Here is a 22,481-nt window from a genome sequence, read left to right as displayed (position 1 = left end):
TCTAGTTAAAGACACTGTCAGCGATGTTTGGACAGAGAGAGTACAAATCTTTGTGTGTGTGTGTGTGTGTGTGTGTGTGTGTGTGTGAGAGAGAGAGAGATTTATCCATAAATCTAATAGCTAATGCAGTTATGTAACTGGTGTAATTCAGCCCACAGGGGAAATTATTGAAACAAAGTTGCTCATTTAATGATTAATTTTTTAAAAGATGGGGTTTTTGTGAGCAGCCTACAGATTTTTAATTTTTTACCATTTTAATATTCTCAGTCACAGCGTTTTCTTCCAAAACTACACACAAAGGCGACGTTTTCTCTGAGAACTACAACTAGTTATCGGCCTTAATGCTGCAGGAAGGTAGTTTCTGTAGCATAAATGACAAATGATGGGATTTTTGCACGTGATTTTTCAAGTACAGTATATAATTTTGACTTAATTTTCCTAATAAAAGCCTTCAATTCTAAAATTAACATCAAAATTTATGGAGATCGTGTAATAATCTTGGATTACTTTTAGTTGTTGTGCCTGGAAATGCTACTTTTTTTTGCAGCGTATATAAATACGGTTTCTATCTAAACAGCGCCATCTAGTGGTGGACGAACGTATGCGTTCTTTTTACGTCAGGCATGGTCCATGACGTCACGACTCATGAATTTTCCTCCTGTTCAACTGAAACAATGAATTAAATTTGTTTTTTAAAAGAATGAATATAAATCAGCTGTTAACGAACCTTTTGGCACTTTAGGCTTTAAAGTTCATGTCTAAATACTTTGCAGGAACAATAAATTGTGCATCCTTCACGGGCAATGAAGGAATATTTTCTGTGTGTAAGTGGGTCTCTTGTCGTTCACGGAGCCGTGCACAAACGGGCTCAGGAGGGATTAAAGAGGAATGAGCGGCGCTCTGGTGGTGACCATTCAGCACCAGAAACTGGAAATAAAGGCCACCTTAAACCAGTAAGAATTAGTGAAGGTTCCTCACGACAACCGTCTGGGGCCGTTCGGTTGTCTCCTAGCAACCAGTATAAACTCTAAATAGCAGTTACACACAGTTTGCAAAGACACCATCTGTCATTTTTCTTTTATTGGCAACAATCTTTAATATTTCTTCCAGTTTGGGATGTGAAAAGAGGCATTAATTTGTCTTAATTAAATATCATCTTTTAATAAAGTAAAGCAAAAAAATATTTACAAATTTTCAATTAAATGTAATCAATGACTCGGGTTGGATAATTACAAGCCCCTTCTGCCTTCTGAGGAGAGAAAATATACATACAGGGAAAAGGTTTCCTTTCCTAAAGTAAAAGAAAACAAAAAGCAAATAAACAATCTATGGAATATTTACAGAACTCTCCTGAAATGCATTTCCACTCAGGGAAGCAGGAAGGGCCTCGGGATCTGGACTGGGACACGAGCTCAGGTCTCTTCTGGACCTTTGAGTGGAACTCTTCCCAAAATGGCCTCTTATCTTTTGCTTTTTTTTAAAATCGGAGAACAGGTTCTGATCCGGAGCTCCAGCTCTTCGCTCCTTTTTTTTTTTTTTTTTTTTTCCCGGGGGTGGGGTAGGGTGGGGGGGGTCGAGGGGTTCCCCTCAGCAGCAAAAGGTGAGCGTCCGTCACCCGCGGTGATGCTGCGGGGGTTCCGGAGTCCACAACCGTCATTCCAAGTCCTTTCCCCAAATGTTTGTCTTAGAGTTCCACTGGTTCTTTGTAGTTTTCTGTTTTATTACAAAAAGCACACGCATCCCATCATTCGGCACCCCAAAAAAACAGAAAGCCAGCGTGAGGGGGCGGGGCGGGGCGGGGTCTGGTAGCTCAGACGTCGCCGCGTGACAAAAGATGCCATTAAAAATATAGATGTGAACAGGCTTTTAAAGTATTTATATATCTGTCATTAATAAGCAAAGTGTCTTAAACTGTGTTGCCGTGGCGACAAAAGAAAGCCATTTGAAAACAGGAGACAATCCTCCCGAAAAAATACTGAAGGAAACCACGTCATCGTCGACGGCGCGCCAGCATCGGCTCTCACAACTAGTCAGAACTAGTCAGAACTAGTCACTCTATTATCTTGTATGATTCATTTATTTCAAAAAAGACATTCTGTTGGGCAAGAAAAAAGGAGCCCCCCCCAAAAAAAAGCTGAAAAAAGAAAAAAAAAAACATGATCGAAAGTTCGATCCAGAATACAATCTCTCCCAGTTGAAGAATTTTTTTCTTGCTTTTTTTTTTTTCTGAATATGCAGAAGGATTTTCGCTGATTCAGGCTCTTCTGAATCCAGGCTCCCCCTCCCTCCCTCCCTCCCTCGCTCCCCCGCTCCGCTCTAGCTGTTGTCGGACTCGTCCTCGGCCTCGCGGAGCCACGTGAAGAAGGCGGTGACGGACTTGAGGGCCACGCCCTTGCCCAGCTGCTCGGCGGGGTCTTTGCTGGACTCCCACTTGTAGAAGGCCTCCTCCTTGATCACGTCCTCGTCGTAAAGGGTGTCGAAAAACACGCGCAGCAGATCTGAAAGAAACAGAGGCGCGGCGTCAGCCTGCGGCGGCGCGGTTCCCGTCCTCCCCCGAACTGAACCGGGTCGACTCACTGGCCGGTTGCTCCAGCTGCACCATGAGAGCCTGCAGGGCGTAGAGAGCCTGCAGCTCCTTCTGCTCGTCCTTCAGGTACCTCTGCAGCAGTTTGACTCTCGTCTTGATCAGGTTGCTGTCCACCTTGTAGGGGTTGTCGCCTGCGGGAACAGCCCCAAGCACCGGTTAGGTTGACCGGACACACGTGCACACGTGCACACGTGCACACTGAGCAACGGCTGGGTGACTTACAGACGATGGCTGACTGACAGATACTCGTCATCAGAGCTCGGACAAACACGTCGGAGGACGTCTGCTGCTCGTCCAGGTTCCCCTGCAACAGGAGAACAGCTTATTCCCGGCCCGGCGTCCATCTTGTCCCACAACTTCCGTTCCTTCGCCCTCATCAATACAGACCTCGACCCAGTCGAACACCCTCTGGTTGTCCGCCTGGTCCTGGATCAGCCTCTCCAGCTGTTTGCTCAGCTCATTTGAGCTCAGCTCCTTCTTGTTGCTCTTCTCCGTCTCCTCACCCAGGGTGAACTCCACATTCTGGTTAAAGTTCACAGCACAATTCCTTAAGATTAATGCAGCAAATACTTACATTTAAGGGACTCTTCTATCAGATACTGTAGTACGCCTTTTAGGGCGCTATATGGTGTGAAAACGCTATTTTAAACAGATTAAAACACACTAAAATTGACGGTAACTATTCAACCAGCTGTCAAAACAAGAGTGCAGCCGAAGGTGGAATCACATTTAAATGAAAATCCAAAAATAAGCTTAGCGTCTTCCTTCCGTGAACTGAGAGCTGGGAGTGCACGAGAACACCAGGTGAGGAGGCGAGGGGCGGGGCGAGCAACGAAAGGTGGCTGTGCAGCGCCTGATCAGAAAGCAGCGGAGCGACCGGAGTAACAATAAGAAAACAATTAATCCCGCTTCATATAGCGTCTACATATAGAGCGAAACTTCCACGTGTTCGGGACAGTTCCGGAAACATTGGGAGGAGGAAGTTACGTCACGCACGGTCGCAGCGTGCACCTTTAACAACTGGTGAAACTGCGAGACCAATTCGGCGGAGAGCAATGGATCACCTGTTCTGTAACAAACTTGTTGACGTCCTCATCTTCAGGGAGGAAATCTTTCCACCGTAGACCTGCCTCCCTCCACATCGTCCCGGCCTTTTTATGGCTCTGGACACAGATTAGTGGGAGACTGATGAACAGCACCGTGCAAGCAAAAAGGTCCCAGTGCACATAACATTATTATTATTATTATTATTAACTTTGGCTGCTTTATACCATTTCTTTGCAGAGTAAAGTGAGGATTTGGACCAACAAGACTCCAGCTTTTCCCAGAGGGATTAAAGGCTTTGAGGTCTCCCTGGAAGCAGTGAAAAGCACAGGAAGTGCATGTGACATGACAACGGGGAAAAGCACAGCAGTTTCCTTCTTTGGCAACGTTTGAAAAGCAGAAGAAGGTGGAACTCACCTGAAGAGTTCTCCCATTGGGATGCCGCCTTCGTGGAGCATAGGTGTGATCAGCTCGGCCAGGTAGAGCCAGATGTGTGGGATGTCGATGGCGATGTCTTCTGCCATCTCCAGGATTTGGTGGAGCCTGATGACAAACAGAGGGTTGAATATTATTTGCACGCCGTGCTATGGATCTCAGGGGTCCAGGAAGCCCACCCTTTATAGTACTGCGCTGTTGGCAGGATGCTGGCCTTCACCAGCTGGTGCAACAGTTGACCCATGCGCTCCCTGGCGATGGTGCTGCGCTCCAGCGTGGACTCCAGGCCCCGTTCTACAAACACGCACAGCAGCTCGGTGCTGTCCAGCTCCTGCACGCACTGCAGAGCCTCCTGTTGGGACACGGGGGACGTTGGAAACCTGCGGTCGCACGGCAGACGAGCAAACGTGCGCCCTCGTCGCGGGCCCCGATGTCTACCTTTGTGTCGTAAATATGGATGTACTCCTCGATGATGGCGACGGACTTCTTGCTCACTTCGTCCTCATTCAAGGAGGGCTTGCTGGGGGCCTGTGGAGGCGGGGGGGTGACGGCTGGCTCCCGTTTCTCTGTCCACACAAGGAGACAAAAGAAATCCCGTCTGGATGAGTGAATTTAAAACACAGCTGGCTACAAATTTGAGAGTTAAACATCAATTTCAAACCAAAACATGCAGACTAAACCCGCTAACAGTGCAGAGCGCTCTGCCCCCCCCCACCGTTCTTCTCCCGACTCCTGGCTCGGTCCCTGTCGTCCGTCATGCTCGCCACTCTGCGCACGGGATCGGCGGGTCCGCGCTGCTCCCTCTCCCTGCTCCGCTCTTCCTTTTCCCGGCTGAAGCTGCGTTTGGTGACCAGCAGCCTGTTTCGGTCGTGCTCGTCTCTCCGGTCCTCGCCTCTGTCGAAGCGCTCGCCTCGGTTAGAGCGCTCGAAGTTGTCGCCGCGCTCTCGACTCGAGCTGTTTCTGCGAGACGGAGTGGAAAGCAGCGCGGCCATGAAATGATCTGCATCCAATTCTTCTTCTCATTTACAAACTGCAACTTTATTTACTCATTTATGGGCCCAACGGGGAAAATGCTTTTCCAGGATGCAGAATCGGGAGTGTGTCTTACCTCTGAGGAACCCGTCTATCAGGGTCCGCTGAGGAGGAGGAGGAGGAAGAAGGCTGTTGTAAAGCAGAGAACCTGTTCAGAGTGCTGGTGGCTGGACGGCTACCTGCCTCTGACCCTGGGCATTCAAACACAAACACACACAATATATTTCAGCTTTGATGCCAACGGGATAAAAAAGTGAAATCAGAAACAAAATGAGCATTGGAAACCTACCGGAATCTACAGGCTTGGTGCTGGTGCCTCCACTGCTGCCCTTACCCCAACTGCCGAATGTGCCCTTACCACCAGGGGCCAGGTACTGATTGTTGAAGTCGAGCACGGGAGTCTGAAAGAGAATTTCAGTGAATACATTTCCTGCAACGCTGCTAACGGGAAACAGGAAGTTGGCTGTGCTGCAGTGAAACGTGACCTCACTCTTCTACCTTTGTGATTTTGGTAAGGCGAGAAGGGTCAATGGGTCTCTTGGAGATAGGGACCGTATTCCAGCCCTCATCCTGAGGAGGACCACCACGGCCCGGGGTGTGAGAGCCCCCACGCCCCCCGATTCCTCCACCTATCCTGCCGCCAGGACCACCGCCCATCTCCTTCTTGGAGACGAGGGCTTGCTGCACCTTCATGTGCTCCCTGTGCTCCTCCAGCTCGGCCTCCTTGTGGATCTGATCTATAGTCTTGGGTCCCTGGTCGGCTCGTCGTGGAACCCAGTTGTTCTATGAAGGTATCAGAAAAAAGGTGAAGTCAGTGCGGTGGAAAGTGAGTCTGTCACTGGGGGCACTTGTGAGCACAAAGTGCCTAAAACTGGCCAGCTGTGATCGGAAGACCAAGGACGTGTGTGTGTGTGTGTGTGTGTGTGGTGTGTGTGTGTGTGTGTACCCGTCTCAAATCCAACACATCCTGCAGCATAAAGCGGATCCTGGAGGTGGTCTTCCTCTCTTTTATGATCTTCTCCATCTGATTGAAATACTGGTCCATACGCGGCTGAGGACAAACAACAGAATTGTGCCTGGTCATCCAAATTTGACCTGGTGACAAAGAAAGTTTGGACAGCGGTGCGATGCGGCTGAGGTACCTTGGCTTTTTCAAAGTCTAGGTCCTTGCCAATGGTGGACAGCAGTCTACACAGGCACTCCAGGGACTCCTCGTCGTGGTTTTTGAGCAGTTTTACAATGCAGTCGTGCATGATGACCTCTGTGAGCATCTTAAGCTTAAAGAGCTCGCCAATAAACTTGATGTTTCCCAGTGAGCGCCTCCTGGCCGAGTCCTCGGCCTCCTGTAGCTCCTCAACGAGACGCTGTTTCACATCCTAATAAGAACGCAGGAGTTGACTTCAAAGAGAAGCGAAGAAATATGGCAGGAATGTTTTCCTTTCCACAGCAGCGGCGTACCTCAGAGGCGGAATCCAGCTCTTTCCTCTTCCTCTCAATGATCTCATCATCATCTTTATCCTTTTCAAATTCCTTCTGGCATCGGTTAAGCAGCACCTTACGGAAGTTCACAGTGGCTCCTGTCTTGTCCGAGGTCTCGACTCGAAGCTGAAGAGATGACGACATGCTTTAAAAAGAGAGAACTGCGTATATAATCCCCTGGGTTTGGCACAACTTACCCCTATAAGGCAGCGACACATGTTGGCATAGGCCACGGAAAAGTTTGGCTCGGAGATGGCCTTCTCGAAGATCAGATCTATCACTCCTTTCAACCGTTCCTCGGTGTCGATATTCAGTTCCATCACCTGTTTCATCAACTGTTGAAACTTCTGAGGGGTCAGTTTGTTGAGGATGCTGCGAACACTTTTAAAGAGCTCGAAGGTCTTAATTGATTCCGGATCGTTCTCGTCGATTTCTTCCGGCCCGCGGGTGCGGACGCTCTTTTTCACGGAAGGTTTCCAGGCCTTTTCCGCCTTGTTCAGCTGCACGTCATCACTGAGCGACATGGTGGTGATGATTTTCCTCGGCTCTTTTCTCTGGACCTGCTGGGAACGACGTGAACTGCCGACCCCGATGCCCATGCCTGGAGGCTGATTGGAAGGCAAAACGATTTAACTTCTGGATGATGAAAGTTGAGATTTATCAGGTCGTGCTTAAAAGTGTGGGCTCACCGGTCCTCTACCTCCTCCCATACCAGGCCTACCAAGGTTTGCAAAAGAGGGAGTAAAGTCAGGGCCACAGTTTATTCCTGGGAGACGGCTGGGGTCCAACTGCCGCAGTGGGGTCTTGTTGGCCTAAAATGACAAGATCAACGCTTTTAGGCCGATCAAATACCACAAAAGAAAATTTGAAACAGCTTGAGATTACAACAAAATAGCCTGGCACAAGAAATGAACCGCCCGGCTGCTAAGTCCTGCGATTGTGAATGCACAGAAACACAGGATTTATCTTTCAGATTTGCACCTTGTCCAGAACAACGTCACTGATGGCTGGTAGCCCTTCAGGTTTGTTCATGCTGGCTGAACTGAACTGAAAGCCCAGAAGAAACACTCTGTCATACTTCTTCTTCTCCTCTGGGTTGATTGGTTTCCATTGTTCTAAAAGAAAAAAAAAGAAAATCACGGGCCGAGTCAGTTGGAACCATTTTCATGTTAATATCCTCATCTACCAATGAAGAACATGGAAGGTGGTAGATCTGAAGCACTAATGGCCCAGGATTACCAGAATAGGACTCAACCCTAATGAGGAGTGCTCACCTTCTTTGTACTGATACTTCTTGTCAATTACAGTCGGCTCGGGAGCAGTTGGCTGAATGTTCTCTGCATCCAGCTTGTCCTCCTTGTCCTCCCAGGTCAGGTCCGCTTCCTCTGGAGGAGGAGAAGCAACAACGGGAGGCTTGGTCTCCTGCACGGGTGTTGGGGCTGGCTCTGGTGGTGCCACAACCAGCTCCTGGATCAAAGAAGAACGGTCAAAGGGGAAAAATCTCAAACGTGGGAATGGCTGAGTTCGGGGACAGAGACGGACCTCTTTAAAGGCATCCAGGAGGTCTCCTACTGCCTCCTTTTTGTTCAGCTCCTTAATTTTCCTCTTTTTCTTTGGCACAGACACAGCAGCTGCATGGAGACACAATTGACCTTGGATCAGAACACACCTCATGAAAGATGCTGGAACCCACAGTTTCATATTATAAATGCATCAGTCTGATGCCGATGTATAGATTCAAGGTCTTCGCTGACCTTGCATAGTAGTTTCTACAAGGGCGGGCGTAGCAGTCAGGGGGGGTGGGATGTCCTCCCTCTCTTCTGCTGTCGGAGGGGGAGAAGCGGGCACCGGTTCTGATGTGCTGTCAGTTATGGAAACTGTCTCTGCAGAAGATGGCTTCTCTTCCTCGGCGGTAGGCTGGGGCGTCGGGGGGCTTTCCTCGACATCTGCGGTCTCCGTGGGAGCCGCGTCTGCAGGAACTGTTTCTTGGACTTCAGACTCGACAGGCACAGCCTGGGCGACTTGTTCAACAGAAATCTCCTGGGGGGCTGCGGCGGGCTGCTCGGCGGCCTGAACAACAGGAGTCTCCGCCATCTCAGCGGTGGCTGAGGCCGTCTGTGCGAGGGAATCTTGGGTGATGTCAGGTTCTGCGATGGGGCTGTCGTCGCGCTCTCCTGGGTCGACGGCGGGCACCTCGGGGTCCTGCGGCGCCGGCAACGGCAAACCGTTGGGGAGACAGAGCTCCTCAGGCTGTGCAATAGGAGATTCCAGAGTCGTCTCCACACGACTGGGAGGAAACACGGCCGCTGGTCTATCTGTCTCCACCTCTGCAACACCGTTGCTAGTGGAGGGAGGTGCAGCGAGAGGGTCTGAAGAGGGATCCGCCTCTCCTGCTTTGACCACCTCCACCTCCTCCTCCACCTCCACCTCCACCTCCTCCTCCTCCTCCTCCTCCTCCTCCAGTGTGGCTGCTTTCTCACTTTTCGCAGTGCAAGTGCGCACAGGATCAGGTAGGGGTGCAGGGTAGGCAGGCACCTCAGGCGCTGAGTGGAGGCCTTCCGTGGAAGGTGGCGCAGGGTCCATTTCTTCTGCAACAGCACTCGGTCTCAGTGTGGAGACAGTATGTAGAGAAGCGTCCTCTGGTTCTGATAGTAGATGTGGGGAAGGAGACTTAGTGTTTGGGTCAGAGGAGGTAGTCTCAGCTGGGACAGGGTCTGCCTTAGAAAGTTCAGGGGTCTTTGATGGTGGAGGCGGGGTAGGTTTCCCTCTCTCATCTTAAGGGACAGAAGTTTTCAAAAGAGGTGTGAGAACATTTCACAGAATAAAGGAAACACAACCTTTAAAACAAGTAATTGATCGCGGACCTCATCAACTCATACATTTGTGGTAACTGTTACAATTTTGATTTGTTTCCCCAACCAATAAGGTGCCTCGTTACAAAATTCTAGGAGAAAAGATGCTGAAATTTAAAGGATTCTAAATGTGACATGACATGTAGCCTGCAGGGTGAGCTGTAGTCAAGCTCAAGCACTGGAGCTCCTCACACAGTCCAACATATTCTTACTTCTACAGATCAAACATTCACAATTCCCAAATCCCATGCTCCCTAAAATGAGCACAGCTGTATTTAAACCCCTTTGAATTACTTGCATCATCAAACTTATTGAGTTGTGTGTTGAATTATCTTACAAACCGATTCAGAAACACAGGAAAAAGAAAAAGTTGAACCAGATTCTGCTGTCAAAAAGAGATTTCGGTTCTCAACGTAGACTAAGGAAGGACTTCTTTTAATCTTTGTGTAATTTGTTGCCGTTTTGGGCAGCAATGTTAATAATCCCTTTCATGGTTTTTCAGAGCTGATTATCAGATTATATCATAGTTAAACTCCTGTACAATTACAACAATCTATACAGATTTGACATACTGCAGGTTAATATACAACTTTTGATCACATTTAATGCTTAAAATGAAAGGTTACACAAAACTCAAACTTTGCCCGAGTTCTGAAAGCAGCTAGAAACATTTACGCTGCTGGTCAACAAAGGATCTGACCAGCTTTCCCATGAGCCTCATTACATTCCGTCAAATCTGTGATCGGTGCTCAGAAAAGAAGAAAAGGCTGACAGCCAGCTTACCTGGTCTCACCACGGTGGCTGCGGCACCAGCTGGGACGCTCTCACCGTTGGCCTGTCCCACTGTTGGACTTTCCGTTCCAGACAGGGCCGTCTGCTGGGCGATATCGTGGTTGGCCTTTTTGTGTACACAATGTATGTCACCTATAAATGATTATTCTGTGCTGACCTGTGGCGGCGTTGGGGTAGATCCACTACGGCCCCCTGACATTATTTCCTCTGTAATGTCTCGACCACCTTGGTTTGGATCTCTTATTCTGATCTAAGGAGAGACAGAAAACAGCTGTAATGGTTAAAAAAACCCAAAATAAATGGAGGAAGCTATTCAAGAAAGCACATGAGAATCAGCTGGTTGACTATAAATGATTAAGTGCAAAGCGAAAGAAAAGGGGATATAAAATAGCCCAAAGAGGCACGCGAGGGTCGACTTCTCACGACGCTCAGCCCTTTTCTACATCTGTGACGGGCCAACTGCCTCTTATTTGCTGAAAGCTATATCTCACAGTCAACGCTGACTCAAACAAATCCAAAAAGAAGCCGCCATGCAAATTCCTTTGCTTAACAACTGAACGCCATTCAGCTTTTTCCTCGCCTGTCATGCCGAGTGAGAGCCAGAATCAAGTTAGCCGACTTCCAAAGTGGAGGTTTCTCTGGTGAAGGCAAGAACAAAATGCTTTCTCGTGCAAACAGCACATCTGGACGGAGGGGGACCAGTGAAGATCACACATTCTTGAGGAGTGTCCATATATGACACATGTTGTCTGTCTTTCTCTCTCCTTGTCATGCAACTCATGTGAGCCGCAATGTCACCAAATAAGATGACGTAGGCGTCAACTCGACAAGCGTTAACCTGTAAAAACTGTCAGCCAGTTCCTCTCTGGGTTATTTTGGACAGAACAACGCTCACAACTAGGTGTCTTTAACCTCATTTAGTCTGCGAGCGACTCCTCTCCCAGAAGACTACTGACCTTACAGGGCCGCTCTCATTCTGGGTCCGGAATAGCCACACCAGTTGAATCAGGTGTTGAACTTTAAACCCCACAATCCGGGATCATAGGTGGATGCAGTCTGTGTAGTCCTAGCTCAGCTCAACATAGTTACATCCAGGCTGATAGAGAGAGCTCCGCACCGGCAGAACAGGACAGTCCAGGGCTGTGTCTGACTGTCAGCAAGCTAGCAGCCCATCTCCCCCCCTTCTCTCAAACAGTGAGAGGGGGAAAAAAAAGGATAAAATGACTGGCCTTGTAAAGCTATGGTATTGGAATGTTGAAGCCCGCCCACAGACTAAGAGAGTTAAAGGGGCCAGAGGGGCAGGGAGGGAGAAATGGGAGTGTTTCCAGGGGAAAAAAAGAAAAAAAACTTATCAAATGAAGTGGAACCGGCAGAGAAAAATCCCCTCTTAGCTCCTTCTCTCTGTCTGCTTACTCGTCTTGCATGTTGTAGTAGCTCCACAGAGAGATTCTTTTCAGGCTCCCCCCCCCCACACTGCAGGCAGGAAACTAGCTGAGCAGGAGGAGGCGGAGTGGGTGCCACAGCAGCAGAGAACTGCTAGTCAGTTAGCCCTTCCGGTTCAGAGGGGGGAGGAGCCTGCTGGCCACGTGGGGCTAAGCTATGTGCTGACATGTCCTTCACTCCCACCGCTCTAGATTCTGTCATTAACGCGAAAGACGGAAATCGAAATCGTTTGTAAGGCTGTAACTTTTACTGCCAGACATTAAACATGCAAAAGCCTGGCTCGTGGTGAACATGCACCACACGCCCGGAGCAGCACCTAAATGGCTGCACATGTGTGAGGAGCCTTCTGGAAATGACAGAGCCCAGAGTTCTTCAACACGCACCACTCAGGAATGCAAACACGCATACGTTATTAGCCCAAATGCCACTTCACACACATTCTGAGCGTGAGAGTCTCACATTCTGTGTGGGGGTGTGTTCCAAGACATGGTGCAGAATTCAGAGAATCAGCCAGAACGGGCTAAAGTGCATTATAAGTAACTACTGATAAGCAGACACGTTCAAGATTGAGAGGAACCAGCTATTGCTCAAGTTTGGTGGCAGAAAGCTCGGAATATATAACGCAACAGCCGAAGGGCTGAACAAACCACAAATGGTATCAGCAGATGGGTTTCAGTCATGTTACACGTTCAGAGATAAAACCTGAATAAAGCTGCAACAAAAGCTTCGGGATGACAACAGATCACGACTCAAAGAGCTGATGAGCAGCACATGAAACCCATCACTGGCACGTGCACGGGCATGCCCACTTAATTTAAAATCATACATCAAAAACATCATTAAGCTGTCATTTCAGCGTTGAAAGTTGCCTCTGCAAGAAAGAAACAAGAAAATAACTCTTATTCCAAACATTTTTTCTCTTCTGCTCTCACCATGCAACGCAACCTGTTCAGGAGCGAAAGGTCTTGACCTTTAGATCCAGGGGGGACGACTCTGGTATGCCTGTCATTTCCGACCACATTTCCATTTTAACCCTCAACACACTGAGGACATTTATGAGACTGAATACACGTACAAACATAAATTATGGATAACAAGTTTAGCAGATTTCTGGTTCAGGTGTCTCTTTTATGTTTAATTTTCGACCCCTAGTCGATATCCTGCATGAATAAATATTGAACGAGCTGGAGTTCTGAGATTAATCTTTCATCCAAAGGCATTTATGTGTCACTGATTAGATGTTAAATCACCAAATGATGCACGTCAACGCTGTGTGAGTCATAACCAGGCGACGTCACTCATACAGGCGCCCTGAGCGTGACGTCGACTCCTCGCGTGCCCTTTCAAAATAAAAGTCGACTCTGTTGAGGATGGCGTTGAACTTACCTGTTTACGTTCCCGCTTGGTGGGGATGTGTTGGGGGGGCTGAGGTGGCGGCTGCTGCTGCTGGGGGGCGGGGTTCATGATGACCGGGGGCGCCTGCACAGAGGGGGTGAACTGTGGCTGGGCAGGGTAGTAGGCCCCTGTTGGGGATCCAAGAGAAGCAGCAAAGTCAACCCACACATGACAGAAGTTGGTCATACATACAACATAGAAGCAAAATTTCACAGGTTACCAACGAAAAGTCGAAAATATAGTGTATGATGATATCACATGGAGGTGACATGTAAGGTTATTTAAATCACACCACGTTCAGTCCTAATGTGCAGATCCTTTTTATGAATAAATGCTTCACTGTCATTGACACGAACAGACAAAAACAATGGCTGAAATCTGTATTTTTCCTGCTGTTCCGCTCTGAACACATTCACGCCATTTCAAAAGGCCAACGAAGAGAAGCAGCCATTCCAGCTGGAAGGCCCAAACGGGTAGGCCTTCAAACCGTGACACAGCAGTCCCTCCCCGACTCCCCCACGCCAGCGTTTCTCCAGCATTAGCGCGTTTTCTAATGTCAAATAAACCTCTTTCAACATGGCTAAACCCCCCCACAATTTCTCAACAGCCCCAGTAGCCCATACGGAAAGGTTTCGGTAATACTACCTGGCCTTGTGAGGGGCCCCGGTGTAGGACTGTCATAGGACTGGGGCTTAAAAAAAGAACTGTCAGACTGAAGAGGCTTCCGTGTGAGCCTCCTCTGCCTCTCTCTCTAACTCGTATTACCGAGCCCGTGTTGTTGACCAGAGGCAGCCCGGCCTAAATATAGTCAAAAGCCCACACCGGCGCAGGGAGGGGAAGGGAGGGACGACACCAGAGGGACGACACCAGAGGGACAGCGGCAGAAAGACACTGTCCTGGGCCAATGTCTTAAGAAAGAGCAGGGGAACATCACCCAGACAGCACCTACCCTCCGACTCCTGCTGCTCCCGAGACCCACGGTTCCCCATGACCAGCACAAGACTAAGAGGGGGTGGGGGGGGTGACTTCTATCCCCCTCTGCGTGATCTTCCGGTCCTCTCTACAGGTGCCCTCTCAGTTCAACTGGCGCTCGCTCTTTTTCCATCCCGTCTCCGTTAGGCTCCTCCCCCTGACCTTCCTGGTTCCTCTGCACCGCTCACGTTATTCCCTTCGCTCCCCCTCCACAAAGAAGCGACTCAGTTATGTCATCTGGCGACCACCCCCCCCCCCCTCCATCAGCCTTGACTGCTGATCAAATCTATGCTGACAAAGATTTCACAAGCCACTGCGAAGGGGGGGTGGCCTGTGTAGGAAGGGTTATGCACCACCGAAGGCTCGTGAACGTGCAAATATGACTTTCTGAGTCATTTCTTACACTTGTAACGTGCTGGTGACTGAAGTCAGCCATCACCTGTGCAGTGTCCATGTCTAATGCAAACACGCCCACGGGAGGCACAGAAACAGCGCACGTGTGGTGCAATAGTAAACAGCCCTCGCAGCCTTTGCACTGCACCGGCATGCTGGTCAAACACACTGCCGGTCTCTGTCTGCACACTGAGGCCGATGTAATGGCCATTTTCCACCTGAAATCCTGAGGACTTTAAGAACAGAGACACGTTTTGGCCGGTTTAAATTCTGAAATGATAAATGTTACACTTTTGCACGTGTTCGGGGTCTCTGGCATGAGGCCGGTTTGACGCGGAGCTAGATACACAGGTTACAATTGGCTTAAAATAAATATATTCTTATATGGTGTAAGACTAACTATTGCTGATTTGGATGCTGAAATTACATTATAAAGTCATTAGGAGACAAAAGACTTGCTGAATGAACATCATTTAGCTGCACTGGATCGATATGAAAATGAGAAAATAAAACTAGGTATGTGTGTATTTGTAAGAATTAAAGCTTCTGTTGTACAATTTTGGGAAGCCACTGGCGCCTGGTGTGATCTTCTGCTGCTGTCGCCCAGCTGCTTCAGGGTTGGACTTGTTGTGTGTTCAGAGATGTTTGTTCTGCTCTCCTTGGTTGGAATGAGTTGCTATTTGAGCTACTGTTGTTCTTCTATCATCTCAAACCAGTCTGTCCATTCTCTGAATCCTCCCATCAACAAGGCTTTTTCATCCACACGGCTGCCACTCACTGGTTATTTTCTCTTTTTGGGACCATGCTCTGGTTGTGTGTCAGAATCCCAGTCGATCAGCAGTTTCTGAAACACTCGGACCAGCCTGCCCGGCACCAACAACACACCGCGTTCAAAGTCGTTAAAATCCCTTCTTCCCCATTCTGATGCTCAGTTTGAACACGTTGTCTTGACCACACCAACAATGCAGTTGATTAGCTATTTGTGTTAACAAGCAATTGAACGGGGGGACCTAATAAAATGGCCAGTCAGCTTTTACGTGTCACAGAACATAGGACGTTGTCCAAAGCCTGTCAGAAAATGTCAAATATTGTACGGCTTAAATGGACTGAAGTTCTCCACAATTATATGTGCAATGAAAAAGCCTGGAAATATTGCTAAAAAAGCCTGGCAAGATTAACTAAACGCTGTGCACATCTCTCTAGATCGGATGCCTCTGAAATGGTTTCAGAGGTGAAGCTGAAGAATGGAGCGTGTTGTGCACACTCTATAGTGTTTTCACAATAATTAATTCAGGTCACTGCGTTCTCCCACTGATGAATTTAAGCTCAAACAAAGGAGACACATAGTTTAAATGCCTTTTAGTGGGGGGTGGCAGTGGGTTCGATAAGACTTGCTGTAACGAACAGTCGCCACTAGAGGGCGTGCCAACGCATGTGATAATGAGTGGTTAATTTAAATAAACTGTTAAAAAGCTGCTGATATGTGCTTTTTTTGGTCACAGGTTTTGTCTACTTAAGAAATTTTCTTCTCTAATACACATTCCTGTATTGGATTCTGTGACATTAGATTTGTAATTTTCATTTTCATTTCCTCTGTTTTTCAGGAAGTAACGACTGTAGTTTTCTTCCCTTCTCAGGTGACTTCAGTGTGCCAGTTTTCCACGGAACGGCACCGACTTTAGCGAGCCTTCATTTGCTTTCGCTGTTTGCGCTGCGGATGAAATGCCTTCAATGAGTTGGTTGTTGCGGCACGAAGCCGCCGACGGCTGCGGGGCGACGCAGTTATAAGCGTAAAGTTATACGCGAGCTCCCGCTGCTTCCTGACTGGCCCTCTGTATAATGTTACATAAAATAGATACAACGGTGCGGAGCCTCTTACCATAAGTACCATATTCTGCAGGGTTTGTGGCTGTGTAGAAACCCGGGTTGCCTGTTTGGACTGGGTACTGCTGGGGGGGCGCCACATAGGTCGCTGAACGGTACTAAGGGAAGAAAAGTAGGTGAAATATATGAGTTTTAGGTGGGTTTCCATATACATCAGTCCGCGCCCCCCCTCACCTGTCCGGGTATGAAGTAAGCAGGTCCTTGTGGTGAGCTTGGGAAAGGCAACTGTTGACCCGGGATCATCATCATCTGTGACCCGGCCTGATAAACGTGCGTGGGCGCCACAGGCCGGGGGCCGCTGCTGGGGGGGACGCCCCGTGACGCGCTGGGCGGAGGCAGGTTGGTTCTGTTGTTGTAATAGGACTGGAGAGGAGGCAGGGGAGCAGGTGTGTGTGCGACAAGGGAATGGAATGATGGAAAATGGAGGACAAATACACACAAGGGGGGGGGGGGGCAACAGAAGTCATTAATTTTCCTTAGCAGATCTGTAACACGACAGTCGCTCATTCTTTCATACGGTGCATTCAGGGACCTACCCGAGCACAAATCTACACACAATTTACCCTAAAGCTGCAGCTGTATTCCAACTATTAGCACATCGGCCCTGCCTGCCAGAGGCGCTAAAGGGGCTAATGCTAGTTCATTCAGAGCCTCTTCATTAGCATTCTACTGCTGGCATGGGAGCCTAATGCTGTAACCAGCAGAACCACGCCAAGTCAAGAATGTTCACTGGTGGCAGATACTAAACTCACACTTCCCTCAGAAGGTGAAACTAAGAAGGGAAAAGTGGAAGAAATTGGAAATCTGAGTTACCTGTAGTGATCTGAAGCTTCCCTTGAGCAGCACAAACACAGGCGAAAAAGGTCAATCAAAAGCAAAGGAAAAGGTGGGAGAAGAGGAGGAAGAGAGTCACAACGAGACGTCAGTGGGAAGCCTAAAGAAACTGTGGAGCCCAAGTCAAGCAGTGAATTCACAGGAATCATGCGCACAACAGCGAGGCCTGGACCTGGACAGCTGTAAAACCACTTCTGAAGGGGGGCACTGGTCTGGAAACGGATTTTATTTCCAGACGTACATTTTCTTAGGACTTGGGTGGCATCACTTACATTTTTAAAAACTTTCTCAATGCTAATGTCAATTATTTTCCATGAAACTGATTTTACATTTCTGCAATTACTCTTTAGAAATAATAAAAACAATGAGCACTCATGAAAAGGAGATCACATTTTGTGTGACTGCTGTTAGTTGTGCTGTTAGTACCTGTTGGTGCAAAGGCCGCGGCCCTGAGGCAAACTAGAGGGGGAGATGCAGACAGGACAGAGGTTAAAGGCAAAAGCACCACAATCATGCATCATCTTCAACCGAAAGTGACCTTTTCCACAAAGGCCGAGCTTTAATTCGATAACAATCGACGGGATTTTTATTACAGAGTTGTTTCCCCTTCAACCTGTGTGTGTGCTTTATCATTTCTACTTCCTGGAGATTTACCTGGTAATACTAACCCAGCTAACCGGTTCAGAGGTCGTGTCATTTAAATTAGGAGACGACAGCGACAACAGTGGTGATAAAGACCCGAACGACCTATTGTGGGACCTTTTTACCCGACCACTCGGATGGGAACGTGCACCAGGGGAACGCGGGTGGACAGTGAGGACGCTCGGGAAGTTTTGGGAACGCGAACGAGGGCGTTTGTCTTTTGGAAATGGAGGCCAAAGTTCGGCGCCGTGGGTGTGCTGCCGGCCGGAGAGCGGTGGGTGGGCCTACCTGCCGGGGCTGTGCTGATGGGTTCATTTGTGGAGGCGGTGGAGTGGCGAACACGACGGAGGGGGGCTGCCCAGGAGGGAACGAGGGCTGCAAGAGAAAGGAAGTGATGTCACCAGCAGAAAGTGAGGCGCAGACTGGGGGAGGAGTGTGTGTTATTTATGGTTGGAAAAGGGTTTTAAAATGAGAGTGTAACTCTGGTGTCGGCCTGATAATTAACTAATAGGAGACCAGACTGCTGTGATCTGCTTCTGATTATATGCATAACATCGCCATGACGACAAGACTCTTCCTTAGTGGGGGGGGGAGAGAGGAAAAGAAAGCATGACGGGAAAAGGGGGAAAGATGAAAGAAAGGGAGGTCTCAGGACAGTTTACCTGTGAAAGGCCAGGTGAGGGGGCAGGGTGGGGGGCGGAGGGGGGTCCTGTTATAGGCTGTGGTGCTTTATTCATTTCACGGGGTTCTGCATGTGGAGGCGGATGTGGACCTGTTCAGACAGAGAGCAGAAGGAAACGTCGCCGACGTCATGAGGTTAAAAACGACAGAGTGACCGTCAGCGGGGGGGGCGACAGCAGCCCCAGAGCCAGGCCAGCTCCAGGTCACAGGTCATTACTGCCACAGCGCGGAAGTCCTTCAGAATGCTCCGTTATCAGGTCACTTCCTGTCGCTACCTTCCCAGTGACATCACAACATACAAGGTGTCTGGCAGATTCCCCAGAAGTGTCACCCAATCATTTCATGTCAATACAGAAATATGTTTATTTCAATCACAGCCCATCATAAAAGTATTAAAATAACTGTTCCTGTACAGAAATATACATTAATTTCAATCACAGCCCATCATAAAGGCATTAAAATAACTGTTCCTGTAAAGAAATATATATTAATTTCAATCACAGCCCATCATAAAAGTATTAAAATAACTGTTCCTGTACAGAAATATATATTAATTTCAATCACAGCCCATCATAAAGGCATTAAAATAACTGTTCCTGTACAGAAATATACATTAATTTCAATCACAGCCCATCATAAAGGCATTAAAATAACTGTTCCTGTACAGAAATATATATTAATTTCAATCACAGCCCATCATAAAGGCATTAAAATAACTGTTCCTGTACAGAAATAAGTATATTATTTATATTTTCTGCACTGTATCTGCTCATACTGAGCAAAATTGTGTGTTACTACTACTACTGTTAGTGCGACATTTATATGGCTCAAGTATGTGAACATACGCACCATCTCCAGCTGTACTTCAACTCTATCGGGAGCTGTGTTACAGTGACACATTTATATTTATAGAAGAAGCCCAGATCATCGCTGCCTGACAGACACACGGAAGCTGTGGAGTAAAAAAATCCTGAGTCATGATGAATCAGGAAGGCTTTTTTTACCCACAGGAGGAAATCTTGCCGCTGCAACGGTTGTGATCACCACGGTTACCGGGACTGCGTCAGCACACAGGCCAAAGATAATGAATACTCTCCAAGGTTTGATTCTTTTTACTGGAAGATGGAATTCCTTTGCAGGAAAACACTGATACTGACAACAACGGAAGGCCCAGATCTCCTGGATCTCCTGGATCTCTTAAACTTCAGGCTGGCAGATGAAATGCTGAGTCAGCGATCTGCTGGTTACAGGAAGACGTCAGACGGACGACGTGTTCCACCCAGGATGACCAGACGGGGCCATCTTACAGTAGGAGCGTGTATAGGCGTAACGTATGCATGTAGATCAACTTTAACTGTGTCACACCTCTTTGTTAACAGCCTGGGAACATCAGAGAGCAACAATCTGGGCTGAATTTGTGACATTTCACCAAAAACTCCTTCCAACAAGTGCACGCGGGGGCGGAGTTAGACAATTGTATGTAAAGTTCAGATTAAAGTCCAATGGTGACGCATCGAATCATCCCAAAACCCAGACGGGGCATTGAAAGATCCGCAGGAGCGCCCCAGATGTGGACGCCTGAGGCTTTTGTTTCACAACAGGAAGCAGGACCTGCAGTCACACATCAGCTTCCTGCGTGTGCACATGAGTAGTTTTTATTAAACTGTTGCAAAAAGCTATAAGTAGGCAGCTGCAGAATGCTTCCGAGGTCAGTGTCAGAGGAAGGTGCATCCATTTTGGACCCCTGCTGTGGCCCGGGGGTCAAATGTCTGCAGTCTCCGCGTGAACCACGTGCCCGCTGCAGCCCCCTGACCGACGTGGCCACACTGACCCGGAGCTCTGACACGGTGCCGGGGTCAGGAGACAGCTGCGACGCAGATGGACCTGCGTTTCCACAGGTAAATCACGCGTGTCGCCTGCCTCCACCGGGGCTTCTGCTGACACAGGGGCGTGTCTGCACGTCTCCTCTCTCACACGCGCACGCACGCACGCACTCCACAGTTATCTGCATGCAGTAGTATAAACACACTCGCATGAAAAGCACGGATTTATCACAACCTGATGTGCGAGGCGCTGTTAGCCGTGATGCTAACCCCATCCTAGGCCCGATATGGGTTTACCACGTGGTTTCTCTCGTCGTTGGCGCGTTGCAACAGCAGACGCCGGCTTCATGCCAGCCACACCTCAGCCCGAATCGCCTGTGGCAACCATCTATTTCGCGGAAGGCGCAAAACATACCGGACTAGCCGCGTCTGGAGACGTGTGCGGCCAAGGCGACGCGTCGGGGCTGCTGGTGCAGGTTATCAGCAATCTCAACGCTGGGAACTTTGAAGCTAATAAAAGCGGCTACTGTTGCGTCCAGGAGCGGTGTAGCCTCCTGGAGCTCTGGAAGCTTCAGCCAGATTCCTGGAGGTTATAAATACGTTAGCGGTGTTGTCACGACGTGGTGGTGAAACAACCTGAGCCGGAATGACTCAGACGCCTCGTTTTTGGTTAGCAGCCGAGCATCACGCCCGGGGAGAAGCACAACATCAGCAGCGTGCGTCTGACCCGGTGGAGGAGGAAGAAACCCACCCAAGGACCAAACACCGGAGTGGCGTTTTGTTGAACCAAATTGGCAGGACACTGAGCTGTCATCGCCTTCAAAACAAACGCCCTGTCAAAGCAGCCTCCGCCAATCCCGACAACCCGTTACTGTCAAATTCTTACCGGATCTCATAAGCTAGAGAACTAAAATGGGACTGTGTGCGACTGATGAACAGAGATAACAAATCCAGATCCTTTAATCAACCACCTAAACGTCAGGGATAATGAAACGTGAAAAGGTTACGGCACAATCTAAAGTGTACATGCTTAGAACACCGCAAAGCCCACCGTGGACGTAGTTAGCATTCAGATTGCTAACAGTATAAACTGCGACGAAAACAACAACACTGGAGCGCGGACGCGTGCGTATCGCTCAGCGCACACAACAAGTTACCGCCGGAACAATGTATTTCAGAACGTCACAATAACAAAGAGTCAACTTTGCTCTGCATCCCACTTTTAGCATGCTAGCCGGACAAGCTCATGTGAAGAAAGAACACCCACGTCGAATTAGCATGGAACGCTAGCAAGCAGCTAGCTGGCTAATCCCCGAAAACAGGAGCACCAGTTAACAGCAATCAGTGAAGAAAGTCGCAACAATGAGACACGTTTCCAGGCGTAAAAGCTAAACAATAGTTACTCCGGAACGTCATCCCAGAGTCTTAACGTGTCACCGGTGTGACGTTTTTAAAGCCTATTTATTTGAGGACTGTGGTCATTACCTTTCTCTCCTTGAGTCCGCAGAGCCGGACGGACGGAAAATCTTCCCGGAAGCCGGTAGGTAGGCAGTTCCGGTTTGGGAAGCAGACCTCTGGATCAAGGAACGGCTGGCGTCATGGCATTGATATTATGATCCAGATAAGAAAGAAAAAAGAAAATGAAACTATCATGGCGAAGATAGCTTATGTTCGCGTTACAGATATCAGAACCAGTAATGAACAGCCCAGAAGCTCTATTGATTATCCCTGCATTATAGTTAACTTTTAGATAAAAAGATTTTCATTTTGTAAGGTTCATTATTTGTGGATTTGTGTAGAGATACCTGTGTGTATAAATAAATTATGAAACAAGTTTTATGCGGACAATCCTACTGTATTTGTGAATGTTTGCATTACTTTGTTGAGATTGATCCGGGCGCTTCATCCACAAGGTGGTGAATCCAGTGGAGGAGCCAGGATGGGGGACTGTACCTTGAGTGGTGTCCACCAGGTTCCAGTCAGGGTCACTCACAGTGAGGTCACTGCCAGAGGGTGGATGGATCTTAGGTCTGGAAATCAGCTCGGCTGCATTTCAAATCATCCGGAAGCTCTGTCCTGTTAGCAGGGCCGTGTCTAGGACCACTTTGGGTTTAAGACTGGTGAAGACGCCATTCCAATTGTCAAGGAGAAGCTGGTGGAAAGCCCCGGAGAGGAGTGGCGTGCCTTGCAAAT

At 48.5% G+C, this 22,481-nt stretch overlaps 1 protein-coding gene across 10 annotated transcripts; it reads right to left on the bottom strand.

The window, feature by feature from the left end:
- Positions 1–1,065: 1,065 nt before the first annotated feature.
- LOC130535402 (eukaryotic translation initiation factor 4 gamma 1-like) lies at positions 1,066–22,013 on the bottom strand. 10 transcript variants are annotated; one of them, XM_057050398.1, is made up of 33 exons: positions 20,704–22,013; positions 19,315–19,417; positions 18,447–18,556; positions 18,073–18,159; positions 17,569–17,601; positions 17,122–17,142; positions 16,483–16,671; positions 16,304–16,406; positions 13,051–13,187; positions 10,379–10,471; positions 10,213–10,303; positions 8,332–9,351; positions 8,120–8,208; positions 7,852–8,044; positions 7,559–7,692; positions 7,267–7,389; positions 6,775–7,185; positions 6,557–6,703; positions 6,241–6,474; positions 6,045–6,149; positions 5,597–5,881; positions 5,388–5,499; positions 5,175–5,289; positions 4,782–5,026; positions 4,505–4,632; positions 4,246–4,418; positions 4,049–4,174; positions 3,859–3,940; positions 3,652–3,750; positions 2,975–3,109; positions 2,810–2,891; positions 2,578–2,718; positions 1,066–2,498 (listed from the first exon to the last, which is right to left on the bottom strand). In XM_057050398.1, exons 3-33 carry the CDS (start codon positions 18,519–18,521, stop codon positions 2,317–2,319), a joined length of 5,190 nt encoding a protein of 1,729 aa, XP_056906378.1. In that variant the 5' UTR covers positions 18,522–18,556; positions 19,315–19,417; positions 20,704–22,013; the 3' UTR covers positions 1,066–2,316. The 10 variants fall into 10 exon arrangements, with proteins under 10 accessions (XP_056906378.1, XP_056906379.1, XP_056906380.1 ...); XM_057050399.1 differs by having other exon boundaries at positions 21,774–22,013; XM_057050400.1 differs by lacking the exon at positions 19,315–19,417.
- Positions 22,014–22,481: the final 468 nt, after the last annotated feature.

Source organism: Takifugu flavidus, chromosome 12 (assembly GCF_003711565.1).
Source record: "Takifugu flavidus isolate HTHZ2018 chromosome 12, ASM371156v2, whole genome shotgun sequence".
NCBI classification, from domain to species: Eukaryota; Metazoa; Chordata; class Actinopteri; order Tetraodontiformes; family Tetraodontidae; genus Takifugu; species Takifugu flavidus.
Note: the sequence above shows the minus strand (reverse complement) of the source record. Positions and strands in the feature narration are given on the sequence as shown.

What these genes read in the sequence shown, in the direction of transcription:
- LOC130535402 (XM_057050398.1), bottom strand. Translation starts at nt 18,521, where the DNA reads ATGAATAAAGCACCACAGCCTATAACAGGACCCCCCTCCGCCCCCCAC. An exon ending in GAAGTATCAGTACAAAGAAG is followed by an intron (nt 7,693 to 7,851) that starts GTGAGCACTCCT and finishes TTTTTCTTTTAG; the next exon opens with AACAATGGAAACCAATCAAC. An exon ending in CCAATGGGAGAACTCTTCAG is followed by an intron (nt 3,941 to 4,048) that starts GTGAGTTCCACC and finishes CACTGCTTCCAG; the next exon opens with GGAGACCTCAAAGCCTTTAA.